Source organism: Lonchura striata, chromosome 9, assembly GCF_050655825.1.
Source record: "Lonchura striata isolate lonStrDom1 chromosome 9, ASM5065582v1, whole genome shotgun sequence".
Classification (NCBI taxonomy): domain Eukaryota; kingdom Metazoa; phylum Chordata; class Aves; order Passeriformes; family Estrildidae; genus Lonchura; species Lonchura striata.
This window is the reverse complement of record NC_140711.1, coordinates 1,983,228-2,003,921: the sequence shown is the minus strand read 5'-3', so window position 1 is coordinate 2,003,921 and position 20,694 is coordinate 1,983,228. Positions and strand designations below refer to the sequence as shown.

Below are 20,694 nucleotides of genomic sequence, written 5' to 3'. Positions count from 1 at the left end.
TAAGGATTGCAGAATTACAAGTTAGGAAAATAATGTATTTGACCCTTAAGTCATATTTATTGACTTAATGAAATTATTGAAATACCAATATTTATTGTGAAGATCTCCTTTCTTTTATTTTCACAAGGAAGCTGTTCTTTGTGTATTTTAAGCTACACAGCTGAGCATCCCAATTTTCTTTAACACTAGCACACACAGATTCATGGACTTAAAACACCACATGATTTCAAGAAATTTTGGACATTCCCTTCATTATTAATAAGAAACAACTTTCTCAAGAAATCTACATGACAAAGATGCCGGTCTGACATGGCACACAGTGCAGAAATCAGTCCCTCAGAGGGTTTGTGGTTGTGTTTTTCAGCCTGAGAGGCGGCAGCAGGTGCCCCTCATTCCTGCGCTCGCTCTCCGCTGTGTAGATCTTGTGCTGTGCAATGTAGGCAATGACAGAGTCTGGGATGAGGTATTTCACACTCAGCCCTCTGCACAGGGCAGAGCGGATCTGCGTTGCACTGACTTCATTCTGGATCCACTCTCTCACTAGAAAAATATTGTGCTGAAATTTAGATAAAAGGTCTGATTCCTGGATGAACTGAGATGGATCAGAGCCAACCCGACTAATGCAGACCACACCAAACTTTCCCACTATTTCTTTGATGTCTTCTTCCTTCCAGAGATTGGGTGTCTTAAATGTATGTAGAAAATCAGCCCCACAGAGCAGCTTTAATTCTGGTAGAACTGGAAAGACAAAAGGAAATAACAGATGTCTTATCCTTTCTCAGTCTTATAGGAAGTTTATACTTAAAATCAGTTTTAACTCATCACTTTAGATTTTTTTTTTAAATATTTTTAAAATCATTTACCTTTACTCCAGGCTTTTTTTCAGAAGGTTGCAACAAAAATTCAGTTTAGGTTTTTATGTGTCTGGTCACAACTACTTTATCACCTACTTCATCATGATTCAAAGCATATTGAATATTATCTGTACACAGTTAAAGAAGAATTTTTACGCCACTCAAGCAATCCAAAAAGGGGACAAAGCAAATAAAGAGAAATACTTTAGCAGAAAGATTAGACTTGGTTGAACCTGGCTACACCACACCATCCTGCCCTGCTGTTCTTTATTGTCTGTATTTTTGCTGTTCCCTGCCTAAGCCCCAGCACAGAACTCTTTCCTCAAAGTTCTTCCACAGCGTTCATCATTATTCCACCTGATTGTTGTGCAAACATTGACCAGGTAGTTTCACAGCCTTCTATTCATGTGAGATGAAGGGGAAAGATGGAGATTTGCCTTCACTTTACACTTATTTGATGGTTAGCACATCTGCAAGTCTTCTACAAACACTTTAAAGGAGAGATTCAGAGTGTAAGAAACATTCCAGTGATGATGTGTCAAAAATGTGACTTCTTTCCACCACCAACTGTAAAGATACAACTCCTCAAGAACCGGGAACAGCTGAAATGTATTATTCATGTCCACAACATACTACAACACTAGAGGAAAAAGGCAATGTATCAGAAATGCAGCAGCATCCTGGCAAGCCATAGGGCTAGGGAAGATGATTAGATAGGGAACTGAAAACTGACATTGTTTCCAGAGCTTGCTATGCCTCTACTGCCAACAGGAGTTTTTCTGGACAGAAAACATCAACACGGTAGCATCACTACTGTGCTATCCATACACTTTGTCCATTGGCTAACACTAGAAGTAGAATTCTAAGCAATCCCTGTATTTTTCATGTTTTTTCATATTTTTTATTAATGTATTCTGTGCTTTGCAAAACAAGCAGGGCCACAACATACATCTCTGACAGAGATTAAGAGCTGCTTATAAAATCAAGAATTAATACAGCTCCAGGGACTCTTACCTGTGTGGGAGCTATTACAGAACAACTGCCCCAGCAGTTACGTTGGCATTTGGCATGGCTTCGTTTTGCCATGCAGCTCCAACCATCAAAACTCACCAGCTACTATGTTCTATTTTCTCACTACTAATCTGGTAAAGCTGTAAAGTTTTTAATGCTAAACACAGCATCATGTTTGCAGTCGTGAACCAACCTGGTTGCTGGCAAGAAAGGGAGTCCCCCGTAGAGCTTTCTGTGGGATGTTTGTTTCTTGTGAACTCCTTCTGGGACTGGAATGCTCTAAGTGCTTCATTATAATGGTGCCTGCATTTAAAATAAAGGCTTTGGTGTGAGGTAATTCTCAGAGATGCAACAAAGTGATTACCTGACACTTTCCCATTCCAGTACAGGGTCTACTTTTATGCCCTTTCGATTGGAATATCATTCTTTAGGAATTTGGCACATTTTATGCTGCTATGAGATTAGTATCAATGTAGTTACATTTTGTGGAACTCACATGCAATCTCCTTGATGGCATCTTGGTTTGTAAATTCTTTTTAAAACTCTACCATTATGGCAATTTTGGTAGCTACTATGTTTAAAACATAAGAGGAGTTTTTCTGCCTGAAACATGACTAAATCTCACTTCAATCACTAGCTGTAATTTCTTGACTAAATACAACCCCTCATTATAGTGGTTTTGTAACGTGTGCTCTGTTTTGAGGAGGAGACACTCTTGTTCTCTCTCCTCCTCTTCTCCACAAAAATATGTTCCCTGAGTTTTTACCTTGCTGTTTTACTGTTTATTTTAATTAGAAGAATCTCAATCTAAAAACTCTCGTAAGATTTTTAACATCTGCTGTGCTTCTAATTTTACTGAGTTGAGATCCCAGAAGGCAGGCAAGCATCCCTTTGCATGTTTTTCCAGGTTTCTGCTACTTTATCATTCCTCATCCCTGGTGCCCCCCTGCAATAATGGTATTGCCACCTCATGGCAGTGGCCTTTCCTTCCAAATTAGCACTTCCTTGCTTGTTTAGAACAGTCCCTGCCTTGTACCATCCTGAGCCAGGCCTAAGCATTGATCATATTCACACAAGCCAACATTGCTTCAAGGATACAAGCTCCTGGTCAGGCAGGACAAGCAGACACAGAATCAAGGCTGTATGCAATTTCTGCGCAGCATGTATGGAGCCACAGTGACCATCAACTCTTATCCAACTGCAGCAACACAAAGGTTCTGAGTTTCAAGGAACAGTCCGAATCCAGTGCATGTACAAAGCCCCAGCTGACCCTTGGAATGTCTGCTGTAAAGAAGGAATTTACAGGTTAGTGATTTAAAAGTACACTCTTCTAACTGTGGAAACACTTTAGTCACAGGAATAAACTGCATATGTGTCAAGAACTGACACCCAGGTAGGCTGCAAAGCAGCCTCCAGTGATTTCTCTGGCCACTGGCCAGAGAAACTGCACAGCCAAGAGGTGAGGCACATATGGCAGCAGAGAGTGCGTACCAGGAGCTTGGTCTGTGTCTTCCCACACACCTAATTTTAACCCTGCCTTGCTGTAAACAGGCTGCTGCTATGTATAGCCAAGCACACCAACTGTGTGCTGTGCTCTGACATTCTTGGGCCAGGATTCAAAACCAAGAACATTTGGCAAAGAGCTCCCTACACAACCAATGTTACAAACATCACAAAATCTGAGCTGCCCGGGCCTGCTCAGCAGTTCAAGGGCTGGAGCAAGTGGGGTTGCATTATTTTAGATACAGCAAAAAGGACAAACCCATATGCCAGCTTCTCAAGCACTTTCTGAGCTGTGTATGAAGCTTTGAGTAACTACAGAGCTAAATCACAAGCACAACTCAACAGAAGTTGGGCAATGCAGATCTTTGCCAATTTTTAATTACTGCGTATTATAGATGCATGCCAATCAAATCCACAGGAGCAATGAATGCAGTCCTTTGCCTACTGACAATAGTGTTTCCTTGTCTAGGAATACTCATAAACAGCGGCTACGTGGAAACAGCTCTATTATGTTCCCTCCTTCTCCTAAGAAAAGCCTTGGGATAGTCTCCAAGATTTCCATGCTCATTTAATAGCACTGCCATAAGTGGGATTTGAGCTTTGCTGCATTAAATTCTTTAATAACTGTGTCACAACTACTTGGGGCCCTCTGCAAAATCCACAGGTTTTGATGAAATGTGACATTTTTATCATGTTCAGTTAAAATAAGTACTGTAGGAAAAGGCCATTCATGTGTTTCAGGACTAAATGTTCTACTGCAGTTAAGAGTACAACTCAAACTACTGATAAGAAGAGACACTTAGGTACAATAATGATTTCCTCTGCCTTGCAAGAGGAAAATCTCTTTCTATTGCTACTGAAGTTTCCTACCTGAGGGAGCTTATTGTGAAGGCAGCAGTTAGTCCTTGGATTTTTGAGGAGTGCAGAACCTAGAGATTAACTCTGAATGCATAGGAAGAACAACTCTGCAATAAACCATTGCCTATTTATACTTGTTAAGGACCTGTTCTTTTTTAATCTTTTTTTCACCTGTGACACTTAAAATACAGTATAAAGCACAAACACCTGTATTTCATCAGAATGCTGCTTCCCCATTCAAGGGGCAAGGTTCAGCACTGGATTATGGCACTGGTTCAGCTCATTAATACACATCTTGCTTTGTTATTTGTGGACAGAACAAGATTTAAGCTAATTTCTCTCCTTTACAAGCAGCCATTTTAATGTTTTGTGGATTTCCTAATATAACTAGAAGTTCACTTTCTAGGCAGATGGGAAGTTAGGCTGTTCATACCACATTGCCTGAGCAGAAAATTATATATAAAAGGTTTTACTTACTGGATTTCTTATCCTGAAGAACTATGAAGTGGATTTATAATTTACAAACCCAGTCTTGCAAGCAGTACTCACTTCAGTTGGAGCTGTGCAAGACCAGAGCAGGATCACCTGATCTGTAAGATCTGAGACTGCTTCTCTGGAGGAAAATGGTTTGACTGAACTGAAGATTCGAACAAAAGCACAAAAGCCCCATACCCAGACTATACTGTAGAACAGCACTTGGTGACTTCTCAAACTGGGACATGCAGTTATGATTAGAGAAAGAATATAGTTTTCTGCAAAGATAGAGAACCTCCCACCCTGATCCTGCTCTGCTGCTTGGAGGGAAGGGGCAAAATGAGCAACTGGATGTCTGTGTTCCTTCAGGGAAGCAAATAAAAACAGATCTAAAAGGCTCTACTTTATCTTATAAGTTTCTTGTGAATGGATGCTTTTGTAAAGTAACAGGTCTGGCTTTTACCTCCTTTCACAAAGAACCACAAGAGCTTTTGGGGCAGCTGTTGGAGGGCACAATTTACAGCCTTGAACACCTCTTTCTACTTGGAAAGTAACCTAGAAAATGGGGATAAAAATGAAGAATCTGTGATAGCTCTTACATCACATTTGCTGTAGACTTCCCTGAAGGCTTCCAGTTTAATGGTATCAATTACCTTCTGGAGCACCTTTTCCAAAGAGCAGATAGCACAAGAAGTTTGTGTTTTCCATCCCTGTCCCACAAGCATTTATTACCATACAGAAAGGACATGTTTCAAGGTCCTTGCATCAAGTTTTGGACAACTTGTTTAATTTCTCCTCCAAGCACAAAACCAAAGTGAACTCCGAGATTTTGAAGAAAACATCAGCAGTTATGGGCTTGGGCTTAATTCACCATTAGAGTTAATAAGAAAACTTTACAAGGATGTGTGAACAGATAAACCTGGAGGTGTAATACTGCTACTATGGCTAACGTGTAACAGAGATGCTCCTGAAGAACAGCATAATTTGTGAACTTTCTTACTTTCTGATCACAAGCTTTCTATCACCTGCTTGGGGACTTACACCCAAGAAAGGTAACAAGAGAGGCAGGTACTTTTCCTGCAGAACCCAGCAGTGGCCATCATTTTGCAGGAGCTTCCCACACACATCCAACTACTTGAAGGACAGGAGGGCAGTACCATGGTTATTGCACAGGTCTGGGGAAAGCAAATGAAAGATTCCTGGTGGGGAGTCCTGACTTGCCTGGGTGTTTTAAAGGAGCAAGTTCTGTGCATTCACATGGCAGCCGGGCAGACTTTTGGCAGTCAGTAATTTCATAAAGACAGGAAGAAGATAATGTAATCACCTTAATACTTTTACTGTCTCTGTCCACGTGTTCTGCTTGCTCTCCCAGGGATCCACCCGGATCCAGTCAGACGTCTCCAGGGCCAGTTTGGCCATTGCCACCCGGTGCCTTGCTGACACTAAGCCTTTCTTCCCATAGCTATCACTGACAGGAGACATTATGCCTTCAATCACCTGGTATCTTCCTTTGGGAAAAAAAAAAAAGAAAAAATGAAAATTAAGTCCTCTTCACAGAATCTTGAAAATTTAGGGTGGAGAGGGCCTTGGGAGCTCACCTCGTCCAACCTCTTCAAAGGGTAACTTCCATGGTTATCATCAAAGTTTTAAAATGCTATGAACAACTTGATTTGGGTTTTGTTATTAATCCATTCCCAGAAATTAAAATATTAAAATGCAAATGTTTTGTTCCTCTGTGAACTGCTTACAATTATTATCATGTTTATCCTAATAAATTACCCAAAAAAGGAAAGCTGAGTAAACAGACAATTTTAAACCATGTAGACATAGTCATAATTGATGTTGCAGACTATCAAAGTTGGATAGAATTAAGTTTCATAGTCCAATTAGTACAGCTTTGATATAGCCAGAGCAAAGAATGACTTAACTGACTACTTCTTTGTTCTTAGATATCTGATCATTGTTATTTATCAGAATCATTGTGACTTTCTTTGTGTTAAAGCATGAATTACAGCATATTACTGCAGCTGTGATAGATGTGATTCAGACAAATCGAAAGATTCAAGCACCAAGATGGGGCTAATGGAGTCTAAAATGAGACTTCGAGCACTGTGCTCCTCACATCAGCTCAGCAGCCACTAAATGCCTTTCTATTTGGCTGACCATGTTAAATGCATTTGACAATATGCCCCTGGTTTCCTACCCCTGTAACACAACATAATCATTAACACAACAGACTGGTTAGATTCTACAGCTCTGGCCCCAAACCAGGAAACAAAAATAAAGCACTACCACAAGCTGCAAGCCTCGAGAAATTGAGAGGAAATGAAGAGTGTTTCAACTGAACAGAAATGAACAAAACTACTTCTAATGTAACACATGCATTTCAAATAACTATGATAAATATGATACTGAAGAGGGGGAAAAAAAAACTCTTCCTTTTTTCTAATTCAATTATTTTAACACAGAAACTTCAATGCAGAATGCTACTTTTATTGCTTTGTAAGGAAAAGAACACCTCTGACTTTTCTGATACTGGCATATGACAATTCAATATTCCAACATGAAAATGTCACTCTAGTAATGTCACATTTATTTTCATGTATTAAAATTTTCAAAAGAACTTCACTGAATCTGACTTAAAAAACCAGCAGTAAGATTCAATGAGATTTACATCCTTTTAAGATGTCAGTTCAAACCATCCTGTTTTAAACTAGTCTCACTACAAGCAAAATGAGCAAGATAAAATTTTCCAGAATCATGCAAAGATGTGTGTATAATTAAGTCCATCACTTGATTTGAAATTGGAAATAATTCCACTTGATTTATGAACAACAATTATTCTCTCGCACTTTGGTATTATACACTGATATAACAAGTTGTCATTTAAAGGGAAAGAAATTACAGTTTAAATTAATTTCTCATTTAAAGGGAAGGAAACTGCAGTGTGAATTCACTACTATGTTAACCATATTAAAAGGTTTTTCCTACATGATGATTCTATTTTCTACGTTTCATTTTACATGTTTTACATTCTTATGTTTCTATGGATATAAGTTCTTCCCTTATAATTTAAATGAATATATTAAATGAAAAAAAATCATATTTCTGTGAGCTCATGCTAACCAAGCATATGGGTCTGCCACCTCCTTGTGAGAAGGAAAGATTTCAGTCTCTAATCAGCTCTAGAGCTGCATAAATGGGATGAGATAAGGGCTTCTGGAGCCATATCAGCTTGCTCCCAGGTAGAAATGAAACCGACTGGAAGAGAAAAATCAAGGTTGGTAACACTTCAGAGAGTCAAACACAGGAATGGCTTGAGAAGATTCACAATGGAGTAACCAAGCACTGTGCAAACAGGATGCATGAGAGCCTTCCATACAGAAACACAAAATTTAGCTGTCAAAATATAGGAAAGAATTTATTACTGGCTCTAAATAACTTGTTTCCCATTCAGTAATTTAAAAGTTCACCTGTTCAAATATGCCCCTCCGTTTTGGCAAGTGTGCAAAGAGGAAATCACTAAATTCTGTCACCCTGGGCTTTTCTTAATGTCCACTGCAATTTTCTTCTCTCTCCCATAAATTATTATAAGTTGTTTCATACCTTCCTTGGTCCAGAATTATCTTCAAATTCTATTTCTCTGTAATTCTCTTTCCTTTCATAATGTAGTTTATTATTATTGCTTGTTCTAAATATGTGTAACAGTTCTCCAGGCCCTCAAGTGGCTTTGTTTTTTAAAATACACCTACCAAAAGCAGCAAAAAAGTTCTTCTTGCTATGAATTTATATTCTCTAAGAACTGTTTAGGAGAATTGGGTAGTGCTCAGAAAACTAAATATAACAAAAGGAATGAAACACAAACTGTCCATCAAACATGTTAAAGTAGATTATTAAGGAAAATAGGTATTTAGTTTTCTGTTGTCAAGGTGTCACTGTAAATTGTCACAAACACTAATACTAATCATAATCCTTAATTAGCTTATTAATGCTAAAGAAAATTTATCAAATGCCAATTTCATACAAAATTGTGTATTTTGGTGGAGCTTCTAAAGATTAATTTCTTCTGGTGGTAAGTCTGGAATTCACTGCGAGACATTATGCCAGAAATAAATAATAAAAGTAAATAACCACTACAGAAAAGCAAATAAATTAAACATTTCCATACACTTAACTCTTGCTCACTACTCATTTTCCTCTCAATGTCAAGGGAAAATCCTCCAAGAGAAGCTCTGCAGCTTCCTGTTGTTACCCTACCCAGTGAACAGGAATGCATTTGACAGAACCTGTGGGAATGAGGCTGGCTGGGATGAGCAGTGGTTCAGCCTCAGTAGCATATACAGGAGGTATCAACCTGAGACCATGGCAAGTGGGATACTGAAAGGGAGATACCTGGTCAGGTCATGGCGAGAAGAGTGTGGTCATGGGAGTCAGTATGTTAATAGGATGTTAATGAGACTATTCTACATTAGGTCATGCTTCTGGTCCTTGTTCTCAGTTAGTTCAGAACCCGTCACATTCAAGGTCATGTTCTGAGCTTGTGTTGGTGATTGGACCCTCATCCTCAGAATACCCCTCTATTTTGTTATGTTCCCCACGCCCCCTGTCGTTGGATCTTGCCCCTCAGACTGTGCAGTTTTTGTGTTTGTTATTTTGCTATTAAAGATCTTTATTTTTGGGCAAGTTCATCGTTCCCATCCCTCTGTTTTTGCCATGCTCCCCCTGGCTGGAGTGGTCTCAGGGTTGCAACAAGCCAGACTGCGATAGCAACCCACTAATGGTGTCACATTTTCCCCAGCTTTCATAAGATAATAACTCATTATCCTTCACCTTTCCCTCGTATTTGTCGTCACAGATAAAGTATCTTGTCTTTCACACCCTCCTACTTTGACCTGCATCCCTTTTGGTCTTACCTGGAAACTTGGGGATATAAGTATCCTCCACTGGCAACACTTGGGAAACAAGATTAAAATATCCCAGATAAATTGATTCTAGTACTGTTTCTTTGGTCTTTATGGTAAAATGAGGAATACAGTCACAGAGAAGTAAAAGTGCCTGACATTAGGTATTAATAGACTCTAAAGGCATCTGCCACAGTCATTGCAAGTTTCAAAAAACAATTTTAAAACAAGGGACTGAATATCAGAAAATTTTAGCTGTGTCTGATGACGTGTAAAGTGCCAGATTCAAATGAGTAGACAGAAAATCCAGACAAAGAGAATTATTTGAGTCATTCAGGTGCATACAGCTATGTGTGTTGTATTTAAAAGGCAGCATGACAAGATTTATTGGCTGATATTAACAGAGGAAGGATGAATTACTTGACATGTGGTAATGAAACTGCACTTAAAGTATCAGAAACCAAATAAAATGTCTTACTTAAAATAGGGAAGTATGAAAAACAAGATTAGGCAGCACTAAATACTGATGTGATGTACAAAAAGCTGGCAGACAGAATTAGTGGAGATGTCAGTCAGAATGCACATCAGGGATGGTCCTGTCATTCATGGCAGTGAAACCTGCTTCTCAAGTCACACAATCCTGGAGCTGCTGAGGCTGGAAAAGCTCTCTAAGATCACTGAGTCCAACCAGTAACCCAGCACTAGAACATGCCCCCAAGTGCCACATCTACATGTCCTTTGAACACTTCCGGGGCTGGTGACTGAACTCCAGCCAAGCTATGGCCCAACTCATCATTTCAGCCTGATTTGTGATGGAACAGCACTACTGCAGCAGCAGGAGGATGAAGCCATTCCCAAGCCTAGGAAACATGTCCCTCACACTAATTAATTAATTTCTCACTTGTTTCCAGCATCCAGTATGGATGTGCACTTCAAGGTGCACTGTTCTCTCTGAGGAAGAAATCACTGCTGCCTCAAGATGGACAACCCCTGTTCTCCACCCCTCTGTCAACTCCCAGGCTGCAGCTGCTGCTTCTTCTCAGCAAATAAGCTCCAATTTCTCCTCTCCTTCCCTGCTAACCCCAGAAATGGAAACAGGGCTAAAACCATGAGAGAATGACCAATAAATTTCCTGAGTAGGAATGGTTCTGCTATAAAAGAGGCATCCAGAATCAGTTATTTTTATAGCATGCTGCCAAGCCCTTCTGCTTGAGAAACTGCGTTCCCTGTTGAGGAGGGGCCACAGATGGGATTTGAGTACCCACACATGCAAACACACACCCCCATACACCTAGTACAAACACACACATCTGCTCTGGGAGCTCCTGCAGATGCAGTCACCTCTGCTCGCCATGGGCCAAGCTTCTCCAGGCAAACTGAGGGGTCTGACTTTGTTGCCATGCTGGGTTAAGCTTTCAGAAAGTGCAAAGATAATGCTTTAGGCAACTCAGACACCAAAAGGATTATCCAATGCAGAAAGTCCTTGTACTTGTAAGGCTTCATAAATTAAAGTAAGAAGCCAAAAGGCAATCACACCCTACCCAGAACTAGGCATTGACATCAGGTGTAATATAATGCACAATTTCCATTTCAACCTTTCAAAATTTAATTTTAATATGATTATTACTAAGTTTTTAGCAAATTACCCTGAGTAATGGGTGGAGTCTTTCTAAACGGACCCTGGAGCAGACCAAACATTAAACTGATCCAGACAGAATAATAATTAATTTCCCAGTTTGGTCTTTCTTTAAAGGCAAAGAGAAATGTTACTGGACTACAATTTATGACTTAAACAGAATTACCAGTTGGTTTCATATTACCTTTCTACTCTTTGAATACCTAGGCAGCAGAATCAGTTAAAAACTACAGTGAAAAAAGTAAATTAAGAATCTCTTTTTAATCCCTTATTTCCAGTCCTGCAGGAGCAACAAAATAATTTTAGTTCTAGGAAAACAAGACTTGAGGCTGCTCTCAGAGCCAGCTCTGTAATTCGTCCTCATCACAGTCAAAGTATCCTCACAGGATATTCTGAGTATGCAGCTGCTGCTTCTACTGCACAGTAGTAACAGTGGGTTCCCAGGTTCTCTCCCCCTGCTCAATTTGACAGCCAAATTCCTTTTACTATTATTTGCTGTTTAGGTTCCTACTGAACCACCTCCCTGGGATCTTCTCTGTCAGATTACAACAAATAATGATTCCCTCTCAAACACTTCCAGAAACATAACTGCACTTACATTTTAGCTACAAATTAAAAAAAAAATCCTCGAGCAACTAAGGAACTGCTCAAGCTTAGAGTTCACGGCTTTCCAGTAGCATTTCTGATTCTTTCTTAAATTCCTGATGTTACCACCTTGCTCTTTTGTTGCCAAAACATTCTAGCCTGTGGCATCTCACTTTTCTGATCTTTTTTTAGGATAAAGTGCCTCTTAGGGAAGACAATGGACAATTAATGTTTCATCTCTTCTCCAGTTTCCCCTGGCTGTCAAAACTGCTACCTGAACTCCTCTTCATATGAAAACACATTGTATCAGAAAAGCATGGAATTGGAACATAAAAGATTTTCCTAAGTTTCAAAATTATTAACCATATTATTTCACAAGATTCAGCCAGTGCCAAGAGCAAGATCCTCAAACTGCTGATAAAACTTTTACTCTCTTTGCATGAACACTCATTATACTTGCTTATACACTGAGGTAATGGCAGACTTTCTATATTGAATATCCCATGAAAGCTTTAAATTAATATCAGTAAAGAATATTAAAATGAACCCAGTTGTAATGTAAGAGCTGATCTAAGTGAGTATTAAAACTCTTTCTTGTTTTTCCCAGGCCTCACTGACCTGTCTGGTGCAGGTGGTCTCTGGCCAGCTCAAACAAACGCATGTGCATGTTGGTGGTGGGGTTAAAGGAGCCACAGGCCAGGAGGATGACAGGAATCCTGTTCCTCATCCTGACAGCAAAACATTACCGCTCCTCCCTGAAGAAAAAAAAAATTAAAACAAAAGACAAACTTGAGAAAGAGGAGTCTGGTCTTGGTTCCTGAACTAAAAGGAGCTGTTTCCAGAACTGGGTGTTCCTGGAGCACCAGCGCTGTGTCCAGAGACCAGTCCTGCCCCAGCATTCAGCACCTGCCCTGCTCAGGAACACAGCTCTTCCTGGATATTAATTAGGAGAACACCAATACGTTCTGCTTCCCCACACACAGACAACATACTCCTAGAACAACATACTTCTAGAAATTTACATTCCTATTACTAAAGCCTAACAATTTTTTTTTACTTCTTTTTAATTTTTAACTTGCTTTTACTGGAGAGAAAGGTTTTGTTCCATCTTCGTAGCCATTGACAGCAGGCCTGCTACAAAAGGAAATTTTTTTTTTTTAGTAACTTCTTTCAATGAACCTTTGCAACACATGACAAAACCTCACCTGTAACACCCAATCCTAAGGTGTGACCTCCTGGGAGCTGAGCAGGCAGCACTGGGGGTGAGCCAGTTGGCAAACATTTCCAGCCAGATTATCAGCACTGGCCTGTGTGGTTCCTCTACTGCACTGTAGAGCAATGGCCAGTGCATCAAGGGAAGAGGAAGCACACCTGTGTCAGGAAATCTCCAGGGCATAAAAAAGCTGTGAGGAGCTTGCAGGGGTGTTTACAAACAACCCTGATACAATTTGGTTAAACTGTAGAAACTGTAGCAAAAATCAGTTTAAATCCACTGTGCTTGGAGCTATTTACTTGCTTAGCTCTTTTTAAAACTAATCCAGAATACAACTGGAATGATAAAAATAATTGTGTCCTACATCCAAGTCTGAAAGTCTGAAGTATTTTCCTAGCACTTGAAACCTCTACATTGCTTACACCTGTGTATCATAAAAACACCACTCTCCTCCCCTCCTAGGCCTCCAGCCCTCCCATCAAACAGAGCAGGCTTCCTGCAGAAGACACCTGCATCTCAAACTTCAGAACTCAGTCTCGGGATAACAGATCAAACCCAGCAAAGACTGTGTTTTCTGATTAGCCAAATCTTGTTCTCCATCTGCACTGTAGCTCAGAGCCCACCTCTTACTGTTCCCAGTCCCTTCCCCCCCCCCCCCCATCTCTTAGAAAAATCTAATAGTAATGGTTAAATCCATATCAAGTCCACGTTTTATAGCTGCCAACATGATCAGTTTATTTATGGAGGATTTACAACCTGAAGACTGGGACTGTACCATGGAACAGCACTCAGTGCACCAAGCAACAAGTGTTAATATTGTTATTTGTGACTTATTAAACCTTTTTACTGAGAAAATCCTTTGAAGCATCAATAAGTGCTATCTACTTCCAGCATCTAGTACTGAATAAAACAATTGTTTTAAAATGTTTTTATTCTACTTTCCTCATTTCTCATACCTTTCATCATACTAGGGGAGACATACTGGGGAGAAAAGACTTGCTTGCTGTAGAGCCACTAAAAACTAGTAATAGTTTTATGGTCAGTGATGGGAGCAGCTGGAGGAAGCTCCTTTCACTGCACTCAGCTCTCTCCTCTGGTGTACTGTCCCTGTGCAGACACAAAAACTCACACATGAAAACTAAATGCAAAATGTATAGCTTCTTTATTCAGAAAAAAACAAAACCTGTTTTTTTGACCAGTATCAGCAATTCTGTAAATGTATCTTCATTGAATGGGGGAAGGTGTTTCTGCCCCAAAACTGGACAAAACATCAGCATCTGGAGCTCTCTCACTGCTGGCTCACGGCTCTCCTGTGCTCCCTCCTGTTCTGATCAAGTGCAGTTTATATTCCCATAGTTGTTTCTTTATTTGCCATCTCAACTGAATGATTTCCTTTGCTTTGCTTTTGATTCTACACACTATTGTATTTCTCACCTAAAACAAAGTTTTATAAACTCATTTATAAACTCATATATATTTCCAGGGTATAAACTCTGGAAAAAAAATTTATACCCTGGAAACTCCAGGGAAGTACTTCAACCTGTGACTTTTAGTGGTAATTTGACAGTACTGACAATGGAAACTCAAAAATCAAACCACCACCAAACAAACAGACAGAACAAAACCAAAAAAGAAAACAGAAAAAAACCCCACAACAAACCAAGATTGTACTGACAGTAAATAAACACATAATGAAAAAGCATCTCACAAGGTATTACACATCTATAAACTCACAATCACCCCATACATACATATATATTCCAAAAAAACAAACAATGCTTTTATTTTTACTATACCCAAATATGGTGCCTCCTACACCTATTCAACAGGTCTAGAACAACTTTTAGTATTTGAAACAAAACTTTCTCATTCAGTTGCTATCTCAGCTGGTATTAATTACCTGAGGGGTTTCAAATCATTAGTAGAACACCACACAAAGTAACAGAAAAAAAGAGAGTGAAGTGATTTTTCAGCTAAGCTCTCTTGAGAAATCAAACACTGGGGAAAGTTTAAACATGAGTCTGTGTGCCCTGCTCTGGGCCCGTGTTCAGCAGCCCTGGGCAAGCAGCGCAGAAACGCCAGTCCACAGCCTGGGAAGCCTCCAACAACAGGGACATCATGTGGCAAGGCAGAAAAGGACAGCCACCTTCAGATGGGGAGGCCACACTTCAGCTATGTAAAAAAGGTTTAATGATGGACAAAGCATCATGATTTCCATTAGATAGTTCCTGCAAGTTCTTTTTCTGGTGTTTATATTCCTACAATATGGCAATAACAGATGATGTTACAGATTACCACAGTTAAGTTCTGCTGGAAGTCAGTAGTTAGGACCATATCTGATTAATTATCAGCAGCAGAATGGAGTGCTGAGCAGCACAGTCTGATTCATGAGCTGTTAAATTAGTAAACTGGAGAACAAGACACTGATACGTGCATGCTATGAGTAACGCAGCCTTGAGGGAACATTTCTCCAAAAAGCAGAAAGAAACCAAATCCTAGCACAGGATTAAAGCATTATCTCCTCCTGTAAGGGTGAATCTAGATTAATTTAGATGAAATTTAGATTTGAACAAGTTCAAAGCTGTCTGATTCCATTCTTTTACTGGGCCACACCATTACCTCACATAAATGCATGCAGATGCACTGGCACCAGCTGAGTTACACCAAGTGACACTAAGAGTATTGAAGTTGTGTGACAGTTTGAAAGTCAGGAAATAAAACTACATTTAGTAGCTGACCCAAATCACAGCCAGCCACAGAACACAAATATCCCTTAAAAACATGATTGGATATGAGAGCTTCTCATGCTGTCAATAATAGTAATTCTCTGCTGCCATAGAGAAGTTACTCCAGACAGTAAGTTCCCAGCATTTGCTGTCACCAAAACTAATCCTCCACAACAGTGACAACTATTTACCTGTATATCCCCATCTTCCCTTTAATAATGAACATATATACCTGGGTGAGGAAAAATGGAAAATGTATAATCTGAGGCACTATTTTATTTACTCTTCAAGAAGTTACTCACTCCAGCCACAAAAGATTTTACAAGGAGGACATATATATTATACACAGCCCAATATGATGCTGTTACCCTCCAAAATAGCTTTTTCAGGGCCACATGGTGAGTTATATTATTATTATTAAATTCCAGTGATTCAAGTGGACCCCATTTATTTGACTTTCACTGAAAGCCATGACAGGATACAATGACTTCCTATCAAATTTACCATATCAGAACCAGGAAGCTGCTCCTTCCAATCCCCACACCAGACTTTTAGTCAGAGAACACAAGTCCCATTGCAGCTTTAGAGAAATCCCAAGATCTGCTCCCCTCCTCACTGCAGTATTCACCAGAGCAGCAACTCCTCCAAGCCTATAAAAATCATCTGGATTTTTTCATGTGTAACACAGAAGATGGCTCAAAACCCAGCAAATGCTGCCTTTAACAATGCACATAGGGTTTTGCCTGAGACAGACCTGCTCACTTTGAGGATACTCACTAGTTCTTCTTCCTCTCTGTCCAGGCAGCAATTTTCCCAGCAAAACAAAAAGTTCTCTGTGAACAAGTCACCTCACAGAAAACTGCCTGTGGCCCAAATTCCAAGTGCCCTGGTGGCAACCAGAGAAAGCAGCCTCAGCAGGAATGTCTCCACACTTCACTCTTGCCATTCCTTTATTTTAGGCGGTATTCCTTTCACAGGAGAACCAACAAAACCTCTCAATCAGTTACATCTCTAAAATCAACATAAACATGACTTATAGCTCCATTTACTTGGAATGAGTTTTTCTTCTGAATGAAACTACTTCTCTGTTTTCAGCTTTCAATCCCAAGTCTTGCTGGTCTACTGCTACAGAAAATTGGCAGTTGAAAGGGACTAAAGAAGAAAATTCACCACAAAAAGTACACGCTGACAAAGTACAACAAATATATTGAGCACAGGACTCATGCAGTCTGAAATACATGCATATATTGAACCTCCAGTTAATAATGAACATGACATTGCCTTCAACAATTTTGTACTCTGAAAAATTTGAGCAGAATTATTGCTTAGCACAAGCTTACAAAGACTGTATTCTCAACACACACAAAACTGTGCCTGCGAATTCAAGTCAAGAACACATTTTTTTTAAGCCTGTGAGTTGCTGCAAGTTTATAACTAGGATTCCACAGTGGGACACAAGAGTGTCTGGTCCCAGAGTTCTACCAATAAATTATCTACAGAGATACTCCCACAATAATATCCTAAATATTTTTCTTAGTATTCTTAAGAATATTATATGTTATTAACATTCTCAATCATCCTGCAAAACAATCGCCCTTACAGGCCACTCATTGCCTGAACAGCAACAAAGAATACAAGAACCCAGCAACATGGAATTCAGAAAGCACTATTCCGTCACATCAACAGTAAACTCCCATATTTTTAACATCCCTATTTGTGCATTTATTGAATATTCTGAATTCATTTCAGATTTTCTGCTGTCCTTAAACAGCAAACATGGAAAGACAACCACAGCATAACATCCTTAATGTTATTTTTTTATTAGGGAAAATTATGGAATAATCCCATTTTGTACAAGAGGCATTAATTCACAGAATTCACAGAATGAGTAGATTGGAAGAGACCTTAAAGATCATTGAGTCCAACCCAGCCCAAACACCTGAACTAAACCCTGACACCCAGTGCCACATCCAGTCTTTGTTAAATACACCCAGGGATGGTGACTCCACCACCTCCCCGGGCAGACCATTCGAGAACTTTATCATCCTTTCTGTAAGAAACTTCTCCCTAATCGCCAACCTAAATTTCCCTTGGCACAGCTTGAGGCTGTGTCCTCTGCTTCTGTCAGTGCTGCCTGGGGAAAGAGACCAGCCCCACTTGGCTACAGCCACCTTTTGGGGAGTTGTAGAGTGATAAAGTCACCCCTGAGTCTCCTTTTCTCCAGGCTAAACACCCCCAGCTCCCAGTCGCTCATAAAACACTTGACAATGCTTAGACACAGAGCTCTGCAGCAGTTTCATCTGGTGACAAGACCAGTGATACCCCACTAACCCAGAACCATACAAAAAATAAGTAAAAAAGGACCAGACTGGCCAGCACCTTGTACCCAGTGTTTGCTGGGTAGTGTAGGATCTCACTGGCCTCACACAACACCACTCCCTGCACAGTTTTGCAGCATTTCCACAACTCAAAAGAATATGGTCATCTCCTGTATCTTGTATTTCCTGCAGTATGATCTTTATAATTACTGCTCCAACAATCCCTAGTGATCACTCAACATCCGACACTCAACTCCCTTCCAATTTCTTGTGCCCATATCCCACTAATAAATAAGCTTTTTCTTCTTCTACGGAAGAATTGTCTAAAAAGTAGTCTTCCTTCTGTTTGCATGTACGAGTCAGTCATCCACAATGCACAATATATTGATCTACAAAAAAAAAGGATTCACACAGAACTGCAGCTCTGGGAGCCTATTTTAAAGCAAACAAACTGCTGATTTAGTGAAAGCATCAACTTGTCTGTCAAAACAAACTCTTGCTAAAATTTCAAGAGTTCCTGTTGAGAAGCCGTTTAGAGTAATTTTTTGTCTATCAACACCTCTGTAATTTTCTTTCAACTAGCAAAACACACTTAGCATATCCTAAGGCAAATTTCAGAAACTGAACTCGCACACAAATGGAAAATAAATTTAAGTAGCAAAGAAAATATCTTCAATCACAAAGATTTTCTCTTATAAAGCTGGTTTTAAAAGGCAGCAAGCTAATGAAACCCCTAGCAGTACTACTGCAGAACACTCAGATGCAAAATAATTATATATAACACTCAAGGCATAAGACAGGATTTCCAGAACACAGAGCAAGACCTGTGCCAGATCACTGGGCTGGATGGCATTTTTTATGTTTTCCAAGTTCTCCATAATACTTTGTGACCCTGCACGGCAAATTTCTTCATTTCTGCTAATTATTGTTCAGAAGAATGCAGAGTGCTTGGTGAGCAGAGTGACATCCACACGGCCATTTGAGTGGTAATTGCACTAAATCAGCAGTGTGGCGGGGAGGATACAGATGTGAGCCTGGCTGCTGAGACTGAGGCAGGTCCCCAGTGGCACCTGCTGGGCCAGGGCAGCAGCTGGGGTTTGACAGCTTCACCTGCTCCAGGTGCAGCAGCAGCGACCGAAACACTCTATGAATTAAGCTCTTGGAAATAATCCCCGCTATGAAATCCAGTTTGTCTCATTAAATTATTTTAAACGGCACAAGCTCAAATTCCCCTCTGACAGGACTGTCACCTGTTGTGTCCTCCGTGCTCCCCCCGCAGAGCTCTGGACTTCTCAAAGGTCTTTGAGATCGTCTGAATGCTAATTAGGTTGTCATAGATAGGCTAAATTCTAAAATTCGCATTTCTGAAGTTAAAGGCACGAAGGCAGTTTACTGGTACAATCACACGGTGGAACCAGACTGCAGCAGCAAATCACGCCAGGAAAACCAGCTCCCGTGGATTGTATTGCTACAAAGCTTAAAGCAAACACTGTGCATTGTTTGTAAAATCAAACAGCAGGTGCTGCACCCTCATAAAGCCGGGGGAAAAGACGAGTAAGTTACGCGGTGAAATAAACAAAAACTTTACTGTTTACAATATTTACTGTTGTTCTCTAACTCTCACTGCACTTGGTGTTGGGTGAGGGAGGGGGGAAGAAAGGAAAAAAAACCTTTCTGTTTTTAACACATATCCATACCCACACATGCATATATAATATACCTATGTGTCTATATGGTGCTGGATAAGCGTTTAATGAGTGCGTGGCGTGGGCAGCCCGGCAGCCTCGGCCGGGGCTTTGAGGCCTACCCGCAGTGCCCTCAGAGCCCGCTCCCGGCGGCTCCGGCCGGCTCCCGGCGGCTCCGGCCGGCTCCCGGCTCCGGCCGGCTCCCGGCGGCTCCGGCCGGCTCCCGCCCTCCTCCTGCCCTCCTCCCTTCGCTCCCGGCGGCTCCTGCCCTCCTCCCCTCGCTCCCGGCGGCTCCGGCCGGCTCCCGCCCTCCTCCGCTCCGTCCTCCCATCCGTGCTCACCGCAGGACGGCCGGGCCCCGCGGGTGGCAGCGCCGCCGCGGCTCCCCGGGCAGGCTCCGCGCGGCCGGGCCTCCCGCAGCGCCGCTGCACAGCGGCAGCCTCGCCGCCTCGCACAGCACCGAGTGTGTTTTTGTCACGGCAGCCTCGCCGCCTCGCACAGCACCGAGTGTGTTTTTGTCACGGCAGCCTCGCCGCCTCGCACAGCACCGAGTGTGTTTTTGTCACGGCAGCCTCGCCGCCTCGCACAGCACCGAGTGTGTTTTTGTCACGGCAGCCTCGCCGCCTCGCACAGCACCGAGTGTGTTTTTGTCACGGCAGCCTCGCCGCCTCGCACAGCACCGAGTGTGTTTTTGTCACGGCAGCCTCGCCGCCTCGCACAGCACCGAGTGTGTTTTTGTCACGGCAGCCTCGCCGCCTCGCACAGCACCGAGTGTGTTTTTGTCACAGCGGCAGCCTCGCCGCCTCGCACAGCACCGAGTGTGTTTTTGTCACAGCGGCAGCCTCGCCGCCTCGCACAGCACCGAGTGTGTTTTTGTCACAGCGGCAGCCTCGCCGCCTCGCACAGCACCGAGTGTGTTTTTGTCACCTG

General features: G+C 41.3%; 1 protein-coding gene across 6 annotated transcripts; it reads right to left on the bottom strand.

The window, feature by feature from the left end:
* Positions 1-33: 33 nt before the first annotated feature.
* On the bottom strand, positions 34-20,243 carry NMNAT3 (nicotinamide nucleotide adenylyltransferase 3). Of its 6 annotated transcripts, none has more exons than XM_021555742.3 (5): positions 20,106-20,243; positions 12,441-12,577; positions 6,025-6,208; positions 2,059-2,168; positions 34-738 (listed from the first exon to the last, which is right to left on the bottom strand). In XM_021555742.3, the coding sequence occupies exons 2-5, from the start codon at positions 12,547-12,549 to the stop codon at positions 329-331; spliced, it is 813 nt and encodes a 270-aa protein (XP_021411417.1). In that variant the 5' UTR covers positions 12,550-12,577; positions 20,106-20,243; the 3' UTR covers positions 34-328. The 6 variants fall into 6 exon arrangements, with proteins under 6 accessions (XP_021411417.1, XP_085443615.1, XP_085443614.1 ...); XM_085587489.1 differs by lacking the exon at positions 20,106-20,243 and adding an exon at positions 19,887-20,000; XM_085587488.1 differs by lacking the exon at positions 20,106-20,243 and adding an exon at positions 19,800-19,824.
* Between the last annotated feature and the right edge of the window lie 451 nt (positions 20,244-20,694).